Source organism: Paramacrobiotus metropolitanus, unplaced genomic scaffold, assembly GCF_019649055.1.
Source record: "Paramacrobiotus metropolitanus isolate TYO unplaced genomic scaffold, Prichtersi_v1.0 Parri_scaffold0000047, whole genome shotgun sequence".
Lineage (NCBI taxonomy): Eukaryota > Metazoa > Tardigrada > Eutardigrada > Parachela > Macrobiotidae > Paramacrobiotus > Paramacrobiotus metropolitanus.
In genome coordinates, this window is record NW_026570267.1 from 836,969 (window position 1) to 859,381 (window position 22,413).

At 40.9% G+C, this 22,413-nt stretch overlaps 4 protein-coding genes across 4 annotated transcripts; 2 read left to right on the plus strand and 2 right to left on the minus strand.

Annotated features, from left to right (window-relative positions):
* Window positions 1-4,344: 4,344 nt before the first annotated feature.
* Window positions 4,345-7,803, plus strand: LOC129591572 (DNA-directed RNA polymerase II subunit RPB2-like). Its single transcript, XM_055487255.1, has 9 exons — window positions 4,345-4,887; window positions 5,059-5,166; window positions 5,232-5,281; window positions 5,360-6,056; window positions 6,118-6,339; window positions 6,578-6,685; window positions 6,741-7,015; window positions 7,223-7,418; window positions 7,486-7,803. The coding sequence occupies exons 1-8, from the start codon at window positions 4,600-4,602 to the stop codon at window positions 7,353-7,355; spliced, it is 1,881 nt and encodes a 626-aa protein (XP_055343230.1). The 5' UTR covers window positions 4,345-4,599; the 3' UTR covers window positions 7,356-7,418; window positions 7,486-7,803.
* A 366-nt stretch (window positions 7,804-8,169) lies between these two features.
* Window positions 8,170-10,161, minus strand: LOC129591573 (proteasome maturation protein-like). The gene is made up of 6 exons (XM_055487256.1): window positions 9,605-10,161; window positions 9,419-9,534; window positions 9,269-9,329; window positions 9,015-9,116; window positions 8,703-8,796; window positions 8,170-8,505 (listed from the first exon to the last, which is right to left on the minus strand). The coding sequence occupies exons 1-6, from the start codon at window positions 9,605-9,607 to the stop codon at window positions 8,450-8,452; spliced, it is 432 nt and encodes a 143-aa protein (XP_055343231.1). The 5' UTR covers window positions 9,608-10,161; the 3' UTR covers window positions 8,170-8,449.
* An 820-nt stretch (window positions 10,162-10,981) lies between these two features.
* LOC129591547 (ras-related protein Rab-28-like) lies at window positions 10,982-14,912 on the plus strand. Its single transcript, XM_055487225.1, has 7 exons — window positions 10,982-11,392; window positions 11,740-11,845; window positions 11,917-12,013; window positions 12,119-12,207; window positions 13,205-13,352; window positions 13,451-13,647; window positions 14,503-14,912. Exons 2-7 carry the CDS (start codon window positions 11,768-11,770, stop codon window positions 14,584-14,586), a joined length of 693 nt encoding a protein of 230 aa, XP_055343200.1. The 5' UTR covers window positions 10,982-11,392; window positions 11,740-11,767; the 3' UTR covers window positions 14,587-14,912.
* LOC129591546 (choline O-acetyltransferase-like) lies at window positions 14,870-21,581 on the minus strand. Its single transcript, XM_055487224.1, has 9 exons — window positions 20,982-21,581; window positions 19,243-19,361; window positions 18,611-18,993; window positions 18,084-18,369; window positions 17,382-17,585; window positions 17,179-17,301; window positions 16,392-16,590; window positions 16,126-16,263; window positions 14,870-15,508 (listed from the first exon to the last, which is right to left on the minus strand). The coding sequence occupies exons 1-9, from the start codon at window positions 21,192-21,194 to the stop codon at window positions 15,296-15,298; spliced, it is 1,878 nt and encodes a 625-aa protein (XP_055343199.1). The 5' UTR covers window positions 21,195-21,581; the 3' UTR covers window positions 14,870-15,295.
* Window positions 21,582-22,413: the final 832 nt, after the last annotated feature.

Consider the following 22,413-nt stretch of genomic DNA (forward strand, 5'->3'; position numbering starts at 1 on the left):
ATTAGCGCGGACAGCTGAGTGGAATCTTATCTCTAAAACTGAGAAAATAACAAATCTTAAAAAATATTATATGTTTTTGAAATCAGAAGATGAAGCAGTACTCGCGGTGTATGTTTTTATGGGTTTAATACCGCATTCGGGGAGATTATGAATACAAAGTGCACCGATAAACCGAGACCGCCGACTGTTAGCCAAAATCTTTACTTGAAACTCGACAAAAAATGCAGAAGTACCGCACGAGTACCTTATCTCACACCTTTTTATACATGCAAATCTGAACTTATAATGTGCCAAATGGTTTTACCCCCAAAAGTCTGTGCTAGTAAACAAAGGAAATTAATTAAATTATTACAATTTGTCAAAAATAATTTGGTCGATGCTCAGTATACATGTGCTTATATATAGGAAAGAACACGCATGCGCACGCATGAAAAGGTCATGAGTGTAATAAGACGCCATCTGATAAAATAAATATGATCAAGAATGTTGCGGCATCTTCGAAAAAATAAAGTAAAAATGTTGACTATGTACTTGTATATTTGGTGTGGACAAATTGCATTCTGCTTTAATTACCCTTTCTGTATTACAGCAATAGCTGTAACATTTGTAAACAGTTTTTTTGGCTGAAAAGTCTACTTTTTTGGTTCAACCGAAGTTGTCTTTTACTTCTGTTTGCTGTTTATTCTGCTCAAAGTCTCCATAATTAATCACGAGAAAGTCGACTACCGCTAACGGTTAAGCAATGTTACTGTACTAGGAAAGTGCACCGCTGTGGGCTAGCACTGAAAGACCGAAGCGAAGCGGGAAACAAATTAAATAAACACTTTCGCAGGTTTATCTTTTTTTAAACTTCCCACTTTAATTTATTATTTTTTGTGTTCATTAAATACAGTCTTCAACATTATCTTCCTCTTATGAATTTTATGTAAAATATGAAGGCGTGACCTACATGACCGATGTGACCGACTAAGTCCCGTTTTCTTGAACATAAAGGACCTTCGCTTCGCTTCGGTCGATTATCAGGATTACCGGTATCCGCCTGTATTCAGTTTTTACTACGTCCGTGTGTCATCGCTGTGTTGTCGTTTTTGAATCTGCAGATTGGATCTGCGCAGTGCCTTGTTCTTCTATATTATATGCATTGCCGTCTTTTTTTAAAACACAAATGCTTCTGTTTCAAGCAGAAATTATATTTTTATATTTGGTTAATATTGTATCTAGAATACGCGCAGTAGCACAACCATTGCATACAACAATTCATACTATTATAATCGCCTACATTAAGTAATAATTATCAAGTAACATGATGTGACCCGCTGGTTTTTCGGGGGGCTAAGTTAAGTCATAAGCTAAATTAATTACTTATACAAAATGGAGGTAATCCGAATGCTAGTTCTACTGCTGCAATTATTAAGCAAAGGGAAATCGTAAGTTATTCAGAGTATACTTTGTCGAAGCCGATGAATTGACATACAATGTGTTTAATGTATGTGCGCAATCGTATAAGTCGGTTAACCAGCGATATTGATACTGGCATACACAAAATATTATTAATTTTTACGATTAATTACCGTATGTAAATTGTGTATGTTTTACTGTTAGTGCTCATAAATCTACGACTAGTGCAGCATTTCATATTAGGTAAGTATACTATCGTAAATCTGTAGGTACGTACTACTGTACATCGATATCACGTTTACTTCTACAGATATATCGCATGCGCGAAAAGTGCTTGTGAACTGCTTGTGAAAACTTTGCAACGCTCTTGTTGTTGGTCAATACAGTAATGTATTGGTTGCTACCCTACGGTAGGTTTCATCCAGTACACAACGTGTATCCTAATTGCCAATTATGATGACAGCACCATTACTTAACGCGTCCCGACCTTCTCAGATATATGGGAATCCATCTTTGTGCTCTTGTGGTTTTGCACCGGAAACAACATACCACTTTTCCAATCATTGTTCTTTTTATAAGCATCCCTCGTTTACTGTATTGCGAAATTCCTAGAACATGCTGGCTTTACAGAACTGGGTTTCCTTAACATAAAGTGGCTGTTGCCGCCGCTTTCTGAAGTTTTGGAGCTCTCAAACAGATTTCGGTGATCCAATGATAAGCGACTAGTTTTTACTGTCTATGCTTACTCTGTTACCTTGGCAATTCTAATAATTTGATATTTGCTGGAGCAATGGTCCTTGAAAAGACTACGTATACGCTTTATGTTTATGCAACAACAACAACAACAACATGACAGCACCAGGATAAGCCGTTCATCATATCTGATGGGATCGAACAGGCAAAAATGTACCGAGGAACTGGGGAGTAATCATCAGGATGCAGATATTGTGCTACCTCGTGACCTCATATAGCCGCCGAGCCGATATGAAGCCGCAACCGTAGCCAGCCGATTGGATACCGATATCTCTAAACAGGTGATTTTTTCTCTTAAGCTTTTATTGAATGTCTGCGGTTAAAAATTTACAGGAGCAAATACCATGAACGCATAATGTATGTTTAAAGATTCTATCGAATGTGGATAAGCTGAAGTTGCATGAGGATTTACTGGATGTTATCACCAATCTCACAACCGGCACCCTCTAATCGTATCATAGGGAAATTTCGATCCCCGTGTAATTCAACACCAGTAAATATTTTCCGGATTTGTTAAAGGCTACTTTGTGGGTATCGAAATTCCTGGTTGATTACATTCAGATTTCCGGTCAGAATTTCTGTGAGTGTGCCGGTAAATTAAACGAAATTAATAAAATCACGATATTTGCACGATCCGCTTTTGTCAAAATTACACTCGGCGTGATGTCCAACTTCCGGGGAAGACTGTACACATGCCTGGTGTTCTATTGTATGACTTACGATCAGTGTGGGAACTGTCGCGACGACAAGGCCACGTCGGGTCGTAATTTGACCGACCATCCCAGCGCTGCAGCGCATTCTTGCTCGCAGTACATAATTTTGGTAGGTCATCTGTCTCTGCGGCAGACTTAATGATTAAAAAATGAATACTTCAAGTATACTGCACATTGTGCACAATGCGCTAATTGGTGTCTGAGATACAGTAATCGACTTAATGTAATGAATAGTATCTGCCAGGATGTTTTATTAGTTTTTGAATTTATATTGTACACAGTGCTGGTATCAATTTCTCGAGGTTTATACTGCAGCGCAAGGCTACTTCATTCTTTTTTTAGGCCCCTTTGTGATGTGCAGGTCGGCCTGCCCTTTTTTGCGGCGCCAAAGTGTTGCCTTGTTGTCAATTACGTAACACTTTGTTTCATTATTTTAGTAAAATTGTTAACTACGCTGTATCGACGATCTTGAATTGCACCAACCACAGGACAATAAAGGCTGACAAACAAAGTGATGCAACGTGTGCGGGCGGCAACAGTAATAATACCAATATCACAAACCCGTATGTCGCATCACGCCATGACTGAATTTAGACAAAGTTAAAAATCCAAATTTGCTATTGAATGGGTTTACGTTCTACGGTTCTACCGTCGAAACTCGAAAGGGCGTATAGTATAAACTATAAGGTATCACTACGGTTGTAGCATGAATCTGTCTGCGCCATGCTGCGCAATACACATTTTGCAATGCTGCGCTTACCGTCGTACCGCACAGCCAGGAAACGACCGGATAACTACGAGTAGGGTCACTCACGTAGCTCCGCTGATTAGAAGGGAGCGCAGACCAGCGTCCTTTGACATTTCATGTAATTTATTACATAATTAATTCCTGATACAAGTTTGGTTGACGTGTTTGCTGTAAAACTGATACAAAACAATGTGGCGAAACCGATGCAACCTTTTAAAAAAGTTATAAATGAAAAAGGATAGTGATACAACATAATTCGGAAAACGTTCTCGCCATCCCATTCATTCAAAGGTAAGTATTGTCTTTTTTAATTGAGGTCATGCGCGTACACATCGTAATGAATAGAAATTCGAAGCAGAAATTAATAAAATTTTGTAAGCTAGGACCTATATTCGGTCAAGGTACTGAAAATTCGAACATATTATACTGTTGAGGTTTACCGTTATAAAAATTTGAATATCTTGCATGCATGAATTATTATAATTTATATACGAATTTTTTTAACCGTTTCTCCGTAAACAGTACTTCAGTATACACGTATGCTAGCTAGCTCAGCGGAGTCGGCGTTACTGATCTTATCTCGTTTCTTGGCTTGGTCTATTCTAATGGCTTTGAGCTGATCCGTAGGTGCCTGGTACTGCAGCGTTGTGTCTGCCGCTAGACCATTGGCTCGTTTGCTTATCCAGCCTCTCACCATACCGTACGTTGATTGGCTTTGTTGGTCATGGTTAAGTAGACAGAAGCCTCCCAAAAAAATAGTTACCGATTAGAGGCAGTACTACAGCTACATTTTCGGATCTCATTAGTACTGTAGATCCATTCCGAAATCCCGTAAAATATTTTTAAAGTACACACTGTAGAATGGAGTATGGAGCAATTTAATGTATGTGAAAAAATAGTCCTCTCTATCATTGTTGGTTCAATCAGTAATTTTCTGGGAGCCGAATACTCCAAAATCGCAGCGGATCCCGAGTATTTTATATTACGATGCTTCATTTTAACAGTTCCTATTGTAATTATATCAGGGATAGTGGGATGGACTTATCGCATTCGGTTAAGGAGATATTGCGCTGCTCTGTCTGCGTGTTGCTCTTGGATTGGAATAAAATTATGCAGTCTTTTACGCAGAATCCGCCGCCGCTGGGCAGGAGACCTGACAAATCGTGTTGCGGCTGCCGAGTCCCACGTCGTTCGTTTACATGGATCTGGTTCGCAGATTCGCGTAAGGACCCTCGACCCAGCGGGAGACTATCAATACGCGGACCAGGTTTAAATGTAAGCAGTGGCAATCAGAACAGTGATCTCCTGACTGATCACCAGGAACCGAAGGTCATCAAATCGTAACACCGCTCGCTTATGTCCTCGCGCCACGTAGCCCGCCGTCCACGACTGCGCGCAGCCTGTCGAAGAAATGACCCCGTATGTTTATAATATGATGTGTTGCAGGGTTTCGGAAATCGCGAAATCCGCATCTATACGGACGCCGGAAGAGCGGCTCGGCCTGTGTTAGTTGTTGAGGAGGAAAAACAGACGCTGAGATTCCCGAACATCGAGGTAATTCGTTTGTGTTGCACTGGTGAACAAAAACCTTTAAATACTTTCACTTCTCTGTTTTGCAGTTGATGATGCTTTTGACGAACAAGGACCTGTACATGAACGAAACGTTTGGGTAAATATGAAGACTTCGTTCGATTGTTTCTTTATCATGTTTTTACCATAATTAAAGTCAACAACTTCGATATTGCAGGTGGAATGAATTACTTTCGCAGGGGTTTGTGGAATACATTGACGTTCACGAGGAGGAGTACATCATGTGTGCCATGCATCCACGGGATTTCTCTCGCAACCGGGGATACTGTCATACGTACACCCATTGTGAAATCCATCCTTCCATGATCCTGGGTGTCTGTGGCTCGATCATCCCTTACCCAGATCACAATCAGTCACCGCGTAATACCTACCAGTCGGCCATGTCCAAACAGGCTTTGGGCGTCTACGCAACCAATTTTAACACCCGCATGGACAGCGAAGCGCAAATATTGCATTATCCCCAGCGACCGCTCGTGGAAACGGCTTCCATGTCACATTTACGTTTCCGCGACATGCCAGCCGGGATCAACTGTATTGTCGCCATTGCCAGCTACACGGGCTACAACCAGGAAGATTCCGTTATCTTGAATGCCGCCGCCGTCCAGCGGGGGATGTTTCGGCACACCCTGTACACGTCGTATCAGGCCAAAGAGGGCATGTCGACATACCGGAAGAATATGGAAGAAATTGAAGTGCCTGATCCGGATGAATGCGACGGAATGCGGCCGGTTATGTACGAAAAACTGGACGATGATGGCATTATCGAGCCGGGAGTGCGGGTGTCGGCAAGTGATGCGATTATTGGAAAAACCACAACCACCGGATCGCGAGCAAAGCCTTTGTCGGATGAAGAGGTGAAGTTAACAAAAATTAAACGAAACGTATTCCAGTGTGTAACCGTTTGCTGTTTAATAGATAAATCCAGAAATGTCAACAGAGAAGCCCAAGAAGGACACCAGCGTCCTGCTTCGTTCATCGGAAACAGGGATTGTTGACCAGGTGATGGTGAGCATGAATGTGGAAGGGAACAAATTCTGCAAAGTGCGGGTCCGCTCTGTAAGGACGCCGGTAATGGGAGACAAATTTGCCAGCCGCCACGGACAAAAGGGAACTGTTGGTATCATATATCCAACCGAGGTATGGCGGTAAACAACCAATACAACAATAACATACAGTGATATACTGTACAATACAGTGTTTAGTGTTATACAAAAATTATGACGCTTCAAAGTTAAAGTGAGGGCATTTTATTGCAACGGGAGCAAGAGACGTAAGAACTTTACAATTTGACAGATATTTTGTTCTTCTAAACTCGTATCGAATAGTGTTTGCGACACCGCTTAATTTAGGAATCAACAGGCAGATTTTTGTGTAGGATATGCCCTTTACTTCGGAAGGTATAACACCGGACATTATCATCAATCCGCACGCTATTCCGTCCCGTATGACCATTGGTCATCTTTTGGAATGTCTCCAGGGCAAAGTAATCGCATGAACGTCTTACCCCTGAATACAAGCTATTAACTGATTCTCTTCAGGCTTCCGCAGTTCAAGGAATCTACGGTGTCGGTACTCCATTCGAGTCTCCCGAAGTGAAAGAAATAGCTGCGATCCTGAAAGACAAGCAGTATGATCAGTATGGCAACGAAGTGATGTATAAAGGATTTTCCGGCATGAAACTCACCTCGCAAGTGTATATTGGCCCAACGTTTTATCAGCGCGTAAAGCACTTGGTGGAAAACAAGATGTACGCCCGTGCACGTGGAGCCGTGACCGTGCTGTGTAGACAACCACAGGGAGAAGGAAGGGCGAGGTGATCACTAATATTTCTGCGGCCGTATTAAATACATTTATTTCGGGCCCATAGGATGATGATAGGCGTTATTGTTAGGGGTTTTTTCTACTAAATCGTTTATTGTTGCCCCATTTTAAGAAAACCGTATGGGATTTTAATATTCTTATTTATTTATTTGAGAATACTGTTTTCCCATACTGTTACGATGTAGTTTGTCTATTTCAGAGGCGGTGGGTTACGGTTTGGTGAAATGGAACGGGATTGTTTGATAAGCCATGGCGCGGCTCTGAATCTGCGGGAACGATTGTTCGAAGTGTCGGATCCGTATCGGGTTCATGTGTGTGATAAGTGTGGATAGATTGCTATGGCTAATCTTACCAACAGGACCTTCGAATGCCGACGCTGCGTCCGAAAGGTTGATGTATGTGTTATGTTGCCTAGCTAATTTTTTCTTGGAACTCTGATACATACGCCACGGTACGTTGCAGGTTTCGCAGATCACGATTCCGTATGCCTGCAAACTGCTCTTCCAGGAACTGATGTGTATGGGAATCTCACCGCGCATTGGGGTTTAGCTAGTGTGGACTATGAGCTCTTGCTGTTTTATGGAGAGTCCGGCGCGAAGACATTGTTTACGCTGTGCTGATGTTTTATGAGGTTTTTTGTACAGGGTTTTTCAGTATTGTGATTGGTGCAGATTCTCCACTGTCTTTAGACTGCTTTATTGATCTGAAATTTCCGATTCACCGAACTTTTCTGACTGAATGGAACCGGGTCTTTAATTTTGAGAAAAAAGTTGCGCTGCACATTGTACACATTGCTTTCAGTTGCTCGCGTGACCGCGTCTGATCTTTTTTCCAACAACACATGAGGATGTGCTTCTTAGTTGTAAATGTTACCTTGCAAATCCTTACTTGCAAATATGCCCTTTGAGCGAAGATTTGACGCATTGATGTGAGCTTGCCGAAGTGACAGCGATCTTGAAAGTGCTTGTGATGTACTCATAAATCCCGCAAAGATGGGTGGGCGGTTTTTTGCTTTTGCTGTTGTGGGCAAAAGTAGGAGCCTGCTGGGACAGTTATCTGGTTTCACGACAATCAAAACCGAGGGGCAATAAAAATTGTGAATTCAAGGTATCTCGAAGCTTATTAAAAATAAAAAAAGTAGTAGAATTAGTCCAAGTGTCGCTTCTAACGATTCTTAGCATTATGACTCATTTAAGTACATTGTCGAACAAATGCCAAACCAAAGAAGCTGAAGAATCGGAAACGCCCATACACATGAAAAGAATTAGTTTGTCATTGTCATAAAGGTAACATCATCAGAATTTCGTTCCTTGAAGTTATTCTTAACATTGAACTTCCTTCAAAGCATGTTAAAGTTAAAGCGAAAAATATCGATAGATGTATTTTAGTGATGTAAATTGTGCAAATTCCTTTCAGTTGCTCGCGTCTAATCTTTTTCCAACAACAAATGAGGATGTACTTCCTTCTCCCAGTATTCAGGTGCTAAACAGCAACGAAAACGCGTTAATGAATTGTATATTAAGGAGTCGCAAAGGGACTAACTAAAGAAGAAAGTAACGCGGCAGTCTATGATGGAAGTTTCTTTTAGAAGACCGGAAACCAGTGCCCTGTATGACACCGGCTTTCGTAAAATCGCTTCCTAATTCCTACAGCCAGCCGATAAGTAATACTGCACGTACCATTGAGAAGGCCTTCAAAATCAATAGTTTCATCTTTGCCATTCAGGACATCCAGATGGAGGTTGGATGAAGGCATTACCGAATTTCGCGAAGGCTGCAAACACAACAAGTACAACTGAATTTACGGGATTTTATTTTCTAATATGAGCCGACCTTGGGCAATTTTCAATAGTAACAACAGCAGCTGACCAAAAATTCAGAAAAAAGCCTCACAAAATCAGAACTCCAGGTGAATTCGGCTATCGGCGGATTACAAGCTACCCATTCTCACTTACAACGATACTTATAAAAACCACAGTTTAACCACAGCACCTGTTTAACCAGAAATTTTTCCATCTGTAGACGCAGAGGAGCATGGATTCCTTGAGTCGAGCGAAGCATGGCGTAATTCATTCGATCTTCCTTTGTATCATGCTATAAAGATATTCGCATTATGACCGCATACTTAAGGTTAACCGTAAACACCGATCTGGTAATTTGGAATAGAATATTTGTTACCCGTAAAATAAAAAAAACTGGTGCTAGTTTTGCGACTCACAATCAGAGCATACGAGTACAGCACTCACATATAATTCAGACATTTCCAAAGGATAAACATCCGCCGCCTTTCGTGCTACAGAGGACAGACTGAAAAAAACAATTTTGTAGTTAAAAGCAGTGGAAGTCTTGACAGAGCTGATGCGGTTATGCAGACAATCGACAGAAACTTAACGCACCCCGACTGCAGAACATCACGAAGTCCGTGGGGATTAACGCTTTCCTGCTCGACCGCGCTGTCGATACTCGCATGATTAATGGCACAATTCGCGTGGAAGGTAGGGTATCCGAAGCTCTGGAAGCAAAATTTCCGTTATATACACTACATAACACAGCGCGTTTTGCAAGGCAAGCAACAGAATTACCATTTCTCAGATTTCTGATTCCTGATATGAAGAATAAATTCCCGACCAAAACTCGGGTAAGCAGTGAGCAGTGATTCAAAAACAAGCTGTAGTCTGCAGATGTCCTTTGCCAGTTCACGCGGAAGTTTATCAGTTAATCAAAACAAAGAAGATAAATGAAAGCAACAGCAATACAAGGCCCAAGGGAGATATCAGAAACTGAACAATGCAACGAAGAACTTTGGCAATGCTGTGTCGACAATCCCACGCAGCAATTCCCGTAGGGATAACGAAGATGACGGCAACAAATAATCCTACATACAATCTTCGTTCGTTATTATCAGGAGGGATTACCTTGTACCCGACGTATCCACACAAAATCTCAGAAACGACTATGAACAAAAGCGACCAGCCGGCTAACGGAAGCACAAATTTAGAGAGATACCAATGCATTTTGCCATACTTCTAGTTTTAAAATAATAATCGTAAAACTTAAGAGTCAGTTCGGTCAAAATCTCAGAACGGTCAGAATCCAAATCATCACGCGTCGCCGTGCGGTTTGCCCAACCAAGCTATTTTCACTTAACGGGTACAGTATATATAACATGCGTAAGGCGGCATCTATAAATTACGTCACGCAAGTAGGGGGAGGGGAGGTACTCCCAAGCGTTACTGTTTGTTACAACGGGGAGGGGGTTTTAAAAGCTTGTAGGATTATGACGTCACCGTGCTATGTCTATGGAGGGGTAGACGATCTCAGTTTGTTAGCACTCGTGACAAAGGAAGAGGGGGGCATAAAAATGTCAAATTTTTCCCGTTACGTAATTTACAGATTCCGCCTAACGGGTTGCTGGATGGTGCATTGCCTACCGCTTGATACGTCAATAGGCCATTTGCGTTTCTACTTGTATGGCACACAAGTAAGTAAGGATCCATCTATACAAGTAGCGCTAAACCCGACCGGAAATGGGCTTATGTGTAGGGCTCACAACGTGTTTGAGCGAGCTGGTGTGCGGTACTCGTGTAGGTGCCAGCATGTACACATACAAGTAGCCGATCTGACTGCCAGTTGATCTCCAAAATTTTGACAACTTATCTTTCGTTTACCTCTCAACGGATCTTCCCAAGCGACATATCAGAAGATGTAGAATTAAATTTCGAGATCAACCGGCAGCTGCATCTGCTATTTGTATGTATGCATGCAAAGGGGTGGAGTTACAGACATACACGTAAGGGCCTTACGTGGATGAATTTTTGGCACCGCCTTCACACACGCATACATCTAATTTGCGCGGCAGCGAATCGCCGCGTTCTGGGTTCGGTCATCACGTAACTTGTATTGATTACTTGTCTGCCATACAAGTAACCAACGCACATGGTTTAATATACACTCTGCACTACGTAAACCTTACGTTACGTAGTTTGCACGCACAGTTCCGTACTACGTACGGCATCCGCATCTCCATTTTATTTTCATTCGATCAGCTGACGCCGCCACACTTAGGCCTCGTCCCGGACAGACGTCCCCTTTCTAAAGCGTATCGCGTTACGATACAGCATCGTATCTAGTTTAGATGCAGTACAGAAATGGGACACCATAGATATTATGTACTGTATATATAGTCTCCTGTAGTACTTTGTAGTATCAAAGGAGGAGCAACATGACCGTAAAAATTCATGCAACACTATAGAAAATGGAAAGCCGCACTTACCTACTCACCTGCATCTCTGTTCCTGTACGAATGCTGGCGAGTGTGGATCCAGCGTAGTAATTATTGATTTGTTACTGCTACATCTCGAATTTATCAGGTAAGGTCTGGTAATGAAAAGAGTGTGTAAAATCTGACACATTTAAAAACAAACATTCAGTCTTCGCGTTTTCGCTGTTACGAAGTTGCTGCGTAAACCAGATACAGATACAATGACCAATCGGTTTACAAGATTTTTCTCCCATACTATATTTTCATATAAACACATCACTTGTGTATAAAGTTGAAAACGTATATTTGTTTATTCCCTGCTACTGTTGAAGATAATCTGACAAACAGAATTCCAGCAACGTCTTGATATGCGGTCATCAGGAAAATATCAAAAAATGACAGTTATTCGTAATTTCTTGGTTGGAATTGGTCGTTGATTTGTGAGAACAAACGTAGATTAGCTGAACAACGCTGGCCGTATACAATGGATTCCGACAGTGAACGAAATTATCAAGAAGCTGTTTTGAAAATTGTTTTTCTTGGAGAGCCAGGAGTAGGGAAGGTATAGTAAAAACGTTAACGACAAACATATATACATTCTCCTTAATTGTGAAAATACGTTTTTTGTGCTAGACGTCCATAATTCATCGCTATTTAAATGACCAGTTTAGCGGTGATTCCATTCAGACCAGTGGTGTGGAGTTCCATCGCAAGCGGATTTCCTTTCCGGGTACGTACATATTACCTATTCCGTCTACACCCTGATCAACAATGTGCAGTGTATGTGGGCACACAATCGCATGTCATGAGGATGAACCGCTTAATGTATTATTAGGGAATACTGACGTCAGTTTGCACATTTGGGATACCGGCGGCGCTGCCTTGATTAGCGGAATGCTCAGTTCGTACCTGCACGAAGCACATGTAAGTTATGGTTTCCACAAACAGTGTATGCTGCAAGACGAAAATGTATACTGGACGACGAAATGAGCAATACGATCCTATCCGAACACATGTATGCAGCATTGCGGCGCTCATGTGATAGAAGTATTGACCTTTGCTTACAGTTTCTCAAAATCTCTTTTATCGATTATTTATACCTTCGTTAAAATTAGATCATGTACGTCTGTTAAAACAAAAACAGATCGCTTTTCAGTCAAGGAAAAGAAAGCGTCGTCATACCGATGGAAATATCTCTTGTTGTTGACCCGTTTAATAACAGTCCGTAAATTGCTATTTCCATGCAATAAGAATGGAACATAATTTGCAATTGGCGAGCATGACCGGGTTTAGATAAAATATAAGTACTTAATTACGTAGTGCTGTGCCATGTACAATACGTAACATATGTATCTACAATTTAAAATGTGCATCAACCATAATTATAAGGTGCTCTTGTAAATTATTATCGTTTTAAGGTAATATATTATATTATCGGATGGGACTAATGAGTTTAGGCTGGTCGACTGTTCTTACTACAAAGTATGTTGGTGGTTGGTTCATGATAACTCTGTAGGAGCGTTTAACGACATGGTTGACAACGAGGATGTGTTTTTTGCTTTTAAGCCAGCTAAACGGAAGTAATGGTTCTGTTATTGATTATTAATGTACTGTTATGAATACCAATAAAATACTGATGACTGAAAAAAAATTATTTTACACTCTGTAGGTAGCTGGTACTTAGTACTTTGCAGCAAGCTTAAGTCATAATTCAGTACTACATAGACACAAATCCTATAAGAAAAAGTGTTAGTCAGATGCCCAAAAATTGGTTCCCGTGATCCGTAAAATATATAAATGTGATACGCAACAGTTCCATTAAAAACAGGAGTGCCCTTTTAGAAGATTACGCATTCAAATTTTTTTGTTCTGTACTCGTACAGAGGCAGACTTTAGCCACCTACAACAATTATTTTTTCAGGTGCTTGTGTTCGTGTACGACATTACTAACACCAATTCCTTTGTGAAGTTGACGGACTGGTTTGAGATGATACAGAAATACTACCCACCTACCGTTGATGGAAGCAGTAAACGAAAAGATCCATTTATGGCCGTTATTGGGAACAAGTGTAAGTTGAATACTTCTATCGACAATAATTACGTATACGGCGTATAAGGATAACCTGAGAATGCTGTTGCCAGCAAATAGAAACTATGCTTTTCACAGCTGACCTTCAGCATCTGCGTACCATCAAACCCGAAAGAGCCATGAAATTTGCTCAAGAACGAGGTGTTGCGGAGACCGGCGTTATATCGGCGCAATCGAATGACGGCGTTCATGTTCTGTTTCGGAAAATAACGGCTACTGTGCTAGGGTTACGGTTGGGACGTGCTGATTTTGAACAAGACATTGTTGCTGCTCAGGTAAATACAAATACTGGTGCAGTAAAAGTAACACCCAGCTGGTAAATCTTTAATTATTATATTCATATTTATGGGGGTATTTTTCGATTACATGGAAGGTTAAATGGGCACCGGCTTTCAGTTTTCAGTTTGTGGTTATTTTTACTGCAGCTATTAGATCCAGACACCGGCGGTAGCATGTTACTTTAAAAAGTTAAAAGTTTAAGTTTAAAGAGTTTAAAAGTTTAAAGTGCGTTTTGCCTGTTAGTAAGATCATTATTTTTTAATTAAATCTAAACCCGCGTGAAAATCAGTGCATGCTATTGTGCATGCTATTGTCACAGCATCTTAACTTTTATACTACCGTTTATTGATAAACCAGATCAGGTTTCAGTTTTTCTAGCTAGCTGTAAGTTAAAGTGTTTGTTACTTGGTTTGTGTATGAAATTTACGTAAGCAGCCATTCAACACGTAGCTACAACTCCTGTAAATGCAGGATAAAGGTTATGTGTTGGCGTACGTGTATCCGAGATCGCTCAGGCCTCAGGGTAGTACTCGTCCTGTTTATTTTTTTATTTTTTGTTAAAAAAAATTTTTTTTTTATTTAATTGTAGGTATGTAGTTTTCCAGCCAGACGTTACGCTATAATGTACCTGCTGTGTATTCCTTTCACAGAAGAAATCAGTCAATGTGTCTGGCCACTAATTATTTTGAATGTTGTGGCCATGTTTAATTATTCCAGCACCCTACCTACCCTAGCATGGTGTCATTCACAATAGTTAACTGCAGAAATCGTCACAACACTAATAGCCAATAAAGTGATAGTGACGTGAAAGATTGCATTGTCGGATTTATTATGAGCCCTGCTTTTTCTAGCTCCCACAAAACTCCAGGGATCCCAATCCAATAATACGGCCCACTGGCAATCCATCACGCTCATCCATCTGTGCTATTTCTTAGAGGATAAGGATTGCTTAACGTGCATCTAAATTCAGTATTTGACTTCTCATGAGAATTTTTGTTTTTATGCACAACTTCTTAGATGTGTTCAAACAGAGAGTTCCGGGACGTATAATTCTGGAGCACGCCGCTGGTATTACAGTAATACAAGCACGCCGACACAAAGCGCACCTTGAAGTCATTTGCACAACCGTAGTGGCATGATATTAAAACTGACAGTCAGATGTATCGGTGGAAATTCATACTTTGCACCTTCCTCGGTTATGAGCAAAATTATCTGTGGTACAGAGCTTGCAACAAGAACGTTTATTAAAACTCTGCTTAAACCGTTTAAAGTAATCACATTTAGAATTCGCTCAGTTTGTAAATTTTGCAAATAAATAACATCATCTCGAGATATAATTGCATTGAAACCTTCTTCACTAAAACATCACAGCAGCAAACACACTTTTATATAAGTCGGTTAGAGTACATAATTATATAAAAATAGTGCTGAATGCAGAATATTATTTCACCTTTTTAAACAGGATCAACTCTAATAATCGAGAACTTTTTAGATCGCTTTTATAATCTGGGATTGTGTAAGACTATAATATGCACAGCGTTTGATGTTAGCATATATGCCCATATAGAAGTATAGCAAATACATCTTTCTCTCGAGTCCAAGTGTACATGCGGTCAGCCTGCAGGAATAGCCGGCCTCCCTCATTTAATTGTGGAATTCCTGTTCCAGAAGGCTGCACATTTCCATCAAGCCTTCATCCAGATTCCGTGCAAACATTTTGGTACTGGTCTTTTTACAGCTTCGCCAGCTGGAGATGCAGAAGAGAATTTGCCGCTCGTGCAGATTATAAGAGCAACCGTAACCACCCTTGACGACCGGCCCATAACCCATAAAAGTTCTTTCGTCCGTAGTCGGCACCTACAAAATAGAGAAAACTTCCGTGCTATTTGTTTTCTAGAGCATACTGCATAGCGTGAAGGTCATTTCAATATGCAAGACCGTTTTCAAAAACGTAAACATCAATATTAAATTTTAAAAGTACATCATAATTATATTGTATAAGTGCCTATCAAATAAACGGTTTAGTGCAAAAGGTCATGCACTGTGAATGAGTAGAAGTTAAAATGTCTTCAAATATATAAAAAAAGAATAACGTTCTGTATAACAAAAAATGCATTTATGATCGATTACCGTAACTTCGACTTCAAAGCTGGGAATTCTAAGGGCGAACAAATGCCACAAGAAAAATTTTTCACTACGTCAGTAAAAAGTCTTTTCACAAAATTTGCAAATTTGTGCTATCAAATTCTTGAATTTAACGTTGAAGGAGATATTTTGTTATGATTACATCTCTAGATCTAACTCGATAAATCAAACGGCGCAGCAATGGGCCTACGTCTATGCAAGTTACCGCATGTATGCATAAGAGATTAAATTCATCTGTACGCGTAAGGACTGCCATGTGAAATTAAAGTTTTTGTTTGCTCTCATCAGTCTATATCGTGTTGAAGTATCATCAAACGGAATAAGGATACCTGACTAGTGGACAGCAGGAAGCAGTTGAAGTATTTAAAGTTTTCGTCGTCGAAAACTTCCGGCACGTATCCGGTCGTTTGCACACCGATTTCTCTGAGAGCAATGAAGTAATTATCGACTCCTTGTCCACGAATGGCCTGCAGCCAGAACAATATATAATCCTGTTTTATAATCCTCTTTTATAAAACGGGTTGGGGCTCATCCCATTATTCGCCGCCTGCCGGTATATATGCGCGCATTTTAATTGGAATTCCACTCGAGTTACCTTATTCATAACGTCCGTCTGTCTGGCCATGGCTTCCCGAAACAACTTTAATTGCTCTTGTTTACTGTGCCCGTTTAAAACCATCGCCTTCACCCATGCCAGCGCTTCTTTTGTGGCCGCTCTAATCACGTCAACTCGCCCATAGTTGAAACGCCGGATCGATGCCGATTCGTACGTGGCCACCAAATGTCCGTGTGACCTTTAAAAAAATTATCAAAACAGTGAAAACAACAAATCTAGAATTTTAAACTTAAACTTGCATTTTAAAATTTAGATATGAGGGTCACACTTAAATTTATGAAATCCTTTTTAGCTAGCCTAAAATCCACATTGATCGAAGTACGCAGTATCACTATACTCGTCCTGTAGAAATATAACAAAAAGCTTACCGCCAAATGCGTCAAAATGAGATAACAAGCCGAAGAAAAGCACAGCAACTCGGACTAGCAAAAACTATAGCTTTCGTTAATTAATTACTATACATATAAAAACCAAAATATAACAAAATTTGGAAATGCAAATACGTACGCAACAAAATATGCAACAGTCAAGCAGGATATTCATGGATTTTGCGATGGGCACGCAGCATGCGTTTATGGCGCCTAAAATTATTATTAACTCATAAGCGTGCATAAAATAAAAAATTGCCAAATAAGTGTGCGTGTGAAGTAAATTTGTTAGCCACCTAACAAGCTTTTGAGTGATGGATCTTTTATACCTTCGCAACGTCTCTGGTATGATACGTTTTTGTTTTTATGCTAATTTGACTGTGCCTTCATAAGCATACTTATAATAAGCCAGTTGCAATGCCAGTTGCACGAAGCAATCAGGACTCATTTTATATTGTTTGGGGATGTTCTTGCCGAACGGCTCAAAGCGGTAAACACGCAATTCCAGATCGCCAGCCAACCTGTTCAAACGGAAATTATTTCATTTTGCCCGAGTCAATATTGGAGCACAAGTGCAACGCGATATACGTCGTTCTCTTACTGATCAATTTCCAGACAGGTTGTGTCTAGTATGTCAAGAAGTTCGGAAGATAAACACCATTTGAGATGTTTCGGTGGATAAGGAGTATCGGGAGGTAGAATGCCGTCGACGGTGTCGCAGCCGCCGCCGTTTATCCCGTTTGCTACTCCGTTCTCCCGGTGACCGTTCGACGGCAAAATAGCCAGTCGTTCTCGCCATGATCGTCTAACACGAATGCAAATCAATTTTGAAATCGTTAAAATAGATTTCCATAATTAATCCATAATTAAAATGAAATGTAAAATCGCGTTACACATATGTGTATGTCTCTGTATCTGTATTAATACACAGATATACCGTATATATAATTTAAATTATGCAAATAAAGAATTTTATTCGGTATTGTTTATTATTGTTAAGAATTGTTACCAAATCAGCTTTGTTAGGAAATACACACGTATTGACTTTGTTCGGATTTCGGAATTGCTGTTATACATATATATGGCTCTGGATACCGATATTATATCTGTATATTAATGGTACATACCTAAAAGTATTTTTTACAGTAGCTCGAAAAGATATTTCGGTTAAACATGCCATTACACAGTTGCCAGTATGTGTTATGTGGCATTTGAAAGGAAAACTGTTCATATCGATAAACATGAACATATTCGTGGGAAACGTCCGGCAGTCTATGACCATACTGCATCTCGTCAAACTTACGCTTTATCGATGGCATATTCAATGCAGGCCACAACCGGAATGCCCTCAGCGGTGGAGTGCTCGTAATTTAAGCCACAATAGCCATTGCGATTTATGATCAGCTGCAAGGGCTTCTCGAACCATCGATTTCTGGAATGGGCAGTTGATCCTCCTCCGTGAATCATCTCGTGCAGCGTAGTGGTCTGCTCGTTAACATCAATATCGCTCATCATCTGACATTCTTCATCCAGGCATATTATAAACAGGCTGCTCTCGATGCTGCCCAAGGATTTTTCATTCGTTGGATCTGTACGGGACCAATGCCGCGGTTATATATATATTTCCACAGGGCTCATTTAATTCGGGAATGTTTGCCATTACTTAATTGTTACGATCAATCTTGATATATATGCAATATTTATCTCCGAATTCATAGTGAAAGTATATGGTTATTCTGCTCGATTGTGGTAAAATGTCACTCTGTTTAATCATCTCATTTTTTTCACATTCGGATTCTTGGAATTTATACAGGGACCGGCATTTTTCACCTTTTGTTAAGAGCTTATGCGTTTTGCCCCAGCGTCTTCGATCCAATGTCGTCAGCAGGCCAACCGGAAGCTGCGGACTGTTGTCGCTATTCTCCAGTATCCAATTGAGTTCTTTACTGATACACTCCACCGAGCGCGGCTCACCATGCTCAAACACGGCCATCTGATAAAACTGACCTTTGACGGCCACGATACAGTGTTGTGAGTGCTGGAAACGCAGGCGTTCATCCTGGATGATGCCGGGTCGACGGTAAGTGAGAAACATATTATTGTACTGCCGCATGCACAGCGGCTCATTGTTGCGTGTGTACTGTTGAGTTATATCTTCGTTATCGATCAGCAGTTTGTAATCTATAATGCCGCGTGCCACTTCCGCTACGTATCTGCAATTATCGGGAACACCATTATCAATAAACTCATATAAAAAAACTTTTCAAAACATTTATTCACGTTTAGAAATTACTAAAACTCAGTGCGCAATTATCGAATTATGTAAGCAGTGTTAAAATTAACGATATCGAAGTTATGTGTAACAATTGTACAAGATAGTAATATCTATATATATATAGTTTGTATGACTATATGAAGAATGAATTAATTAAATAAAACAATACACTTGGTCAAATATTTACCGCAACCACTGATGGTCGGTGTCGAAATGTTCCTTGGGAAGGACCATTCCGGGATTGGAATTGACGGGCAGGGCGAGTCCCATCCGGAAGTACATGTCATCCAGCCAGAAATCATGCGCCTGTCACAATTTCAAAACACGCGGTAAATGAACCACTCAGTTTGGGGCAGATATTAGCTAAATTTGTAAAATCATTACATCCCCGCCGCTATGCGCAGTTTTGTATCAATAATGAAGCTACTTGACGCCGACAACAAGTGTAGCAGGTGCGCCATCGATTGCATCAATCAGCGCATAACAACTTCATGTCTTCGTTCAACTAATTCGATTTTGTGCAGTAGTGGCGGCTAGTAGCAGCTGAATATCAAACCAAGCATTAAACTCAGCCTTCAAGCTTGAACGATTCCATTTGCAACGAAATTCATTCAATGCATACGAGTATATCTATAGAAGTATACTACTGTACGTATATTCGAAAAAGGCGCAAATATTGAAAAAAAGTGGAAAAACGGTAACATAATTTATACTACTAGTTCGCCGTTTCGGAGGCAAAATAATTTGGTGTATCATTTTAACAGTCATTAACCATTATAATATATTTTAGTAAAAACTTTCTAGTTTTACACACTTTTACTTTTAGCTAAAAATAAGCCAATCAAGCGCAATTCCGTCACAAATTTTTGGTTGTCTTTTTTTGCTATACGGTACACAACACAAATTGAATAACTTTGGAGCTTGTTTGGCCTGAATTTTATGCCACAAAACCACGTGCGGAAAGCACGTACATATAATTTGATAGAATTGTATAAATTAGCCGCTTTATAGGTCAAAGGGAAGAAATCCTATCCAGTGCTGTAATTATGTGGAACAGTAAATTTCACTTGCGTCTGCCCTGTAATCGTCTGGCCTGGGGTTGTTATAGGCACAGTGATTATAAGAAACGTCGACAGATTGGTTTTGGGGAAAAGAAAATTACTGGTAACAGTCACACATGTCGGTAGCTTTATTAATTGTAAGTTGTTAGGTCGTCTGTGGCGCTGATGAACCGACGTTTTTTATGATCAAATGCATGTAAAATTTTTAATTATTATTTAAAGGCGATTTGTGCATTATTGGCAGAGATAAATCTGTCTACGAGCAGTTCACACAGAAATCCGAAGTAATAAAGTTATATTTGATTCAAATAATAAATTCAAGTAATATTTGCAAGACGAATACCTAAGTGATTGTGACTTCCGCACCGGCAAAAACCGGGTGCGTAACATTATGCTGATGCGAAAATTGCAATTTGTAGAATGTGGTAATTCTATACATCCTGACAAGTCCAGCCTCATCGTTTACATGGTAATGCATTCCCTGAATAGGAAAATGGTAATGAGTAACATGGGAAATTAGATGAGAAAGGGAAAGGGGACGCAGCGAGGGATTATCGGGATATATGCATTGACGGGATAAGCCGCCGTCTCTCGGTAGAAGAAAGTGATCAAACTGTAGTATAACTACTGCATATACGGCAGCCTAAATCAGTCCTCTCTTGGCTTACACTATGCTCCAGGGACTCATCGCCGGGACACAAACTAACTTGACGTATCGTAAAAATGGTAATGCCACAAAATCTTTGACAAATCCCGCCGCTTTACCGGCTGAATACATTAAGCTGTGTTAAATTAATCTGAGCAAATTGCCACAGTCAATTGCGGCGTATATATATACATCCGCGTACATGCTATGTGCACATACCCAATTATCCGATTTGGCGGCAAACTCTTCCAGCTTCTGATGGAGTTGTTGTCCCAATCCGCCATTCTCCAGGAATTTGTCCACCTGTGCTTTGGCCCGCTGCCAATCTTCGGGGCTGACAATGGCACTCAGATCATTGAGGTAGGTCTGGAAGCATTCGCTGGGCGAGGGGACCGGTAATTTCGGTGGAATAACGTAGCGCGTAATCGACATGGTGGCCGCCGTGCGGTGGTGTGCGCGTGCAGTCCCGGTGTACGGGCGCTATAAAAGTCACACACACAAAAAGCGACAACGCACACACACGCAATAGATGGCTTAAGCCGGATGGGGTTATCCAATGACACAGCTCCGTGCGACGCTGTATACTCTCGTGTCAGCTATGGTGCGCCGAATTATAACTGTCGAGTGTTGATAGGTCAACTGTGTGCTGACACTCTCGGTCTTGATGAAGTAGAATTGTGAGGAAGTTGTCTGGTCGTTTTATTTGGACATATATATTTATCAAACCAACTGAAGATGTGGAGCTGTGTGTATGTGTTAGCGGATCATTATAAAGAGTCCCGCAAAAGAAAGATGAGTCAGTACTGGAAGTGTATGTATGTGTTTTTATCTGGCGGGCGTTTTTCTTCGTGAGCTACGTCGGGTTGGCATTAATAAGAAAAGGGGAGGGGGACGGCGATCAGGATGCGGAATTAGGCACCGTGGAATTGTTTGCTTATGCGTGTGATGCGCCGTCTTGGAAATACGGCGATGACGATGTGTGTGTATGTGTGGTGCTGCTGCGTGTATGGATTGCCGCATGCAAGAAGGAAGTGGTCTTCTTCAATCAGGGATTGGTTTGGTCCCGTTGACAAGTTTACAAATGATTTGCGCCCCTACTGGGACTGTGTACACGAGTCATTAGTGATGAAGGCCGCTGCAGCCAGCAGCCGCCGATGCATGGGGAGGGAAGGGCGAAATCTACATTCGACAGTGAGCAACGGCCGCGGGCCGTTTATATGCCTCCCGGCAAACCATTTGGCCTGCGGTTCATTTTCATCGATTTCCGGTGGCTGACTTGGCTGTCATTTCCCTGCCGTACAGTATGACTATGCGTTTGAGTATATGCCTCTTGACTATCGTTATCGGCAACACTGGCTACTTGTCGTGCGGAAGCGAATACAATTGGATTTTTCTTTTCTCCTGCCGATGAAAAAGCCAGCGCGCGTCGGCTGTGCAATGATGAAAAATGAACTCACAAAAACCACCGGTACTTGTTAAAGGGAAAAAAAGTTCGTTAAGCTAATTGTGGCGATGCAGTCGTAACCTTTAGGGTAATTTAATTAGAAGCACGCAGGGAAACTGCGGCCGGGTCGGTATAATTTCATAAATCAACGGCACTAGTAAAAACCGAACTCGCTTGGAGCGTGCGTGATCAAATGAAACCAAATCA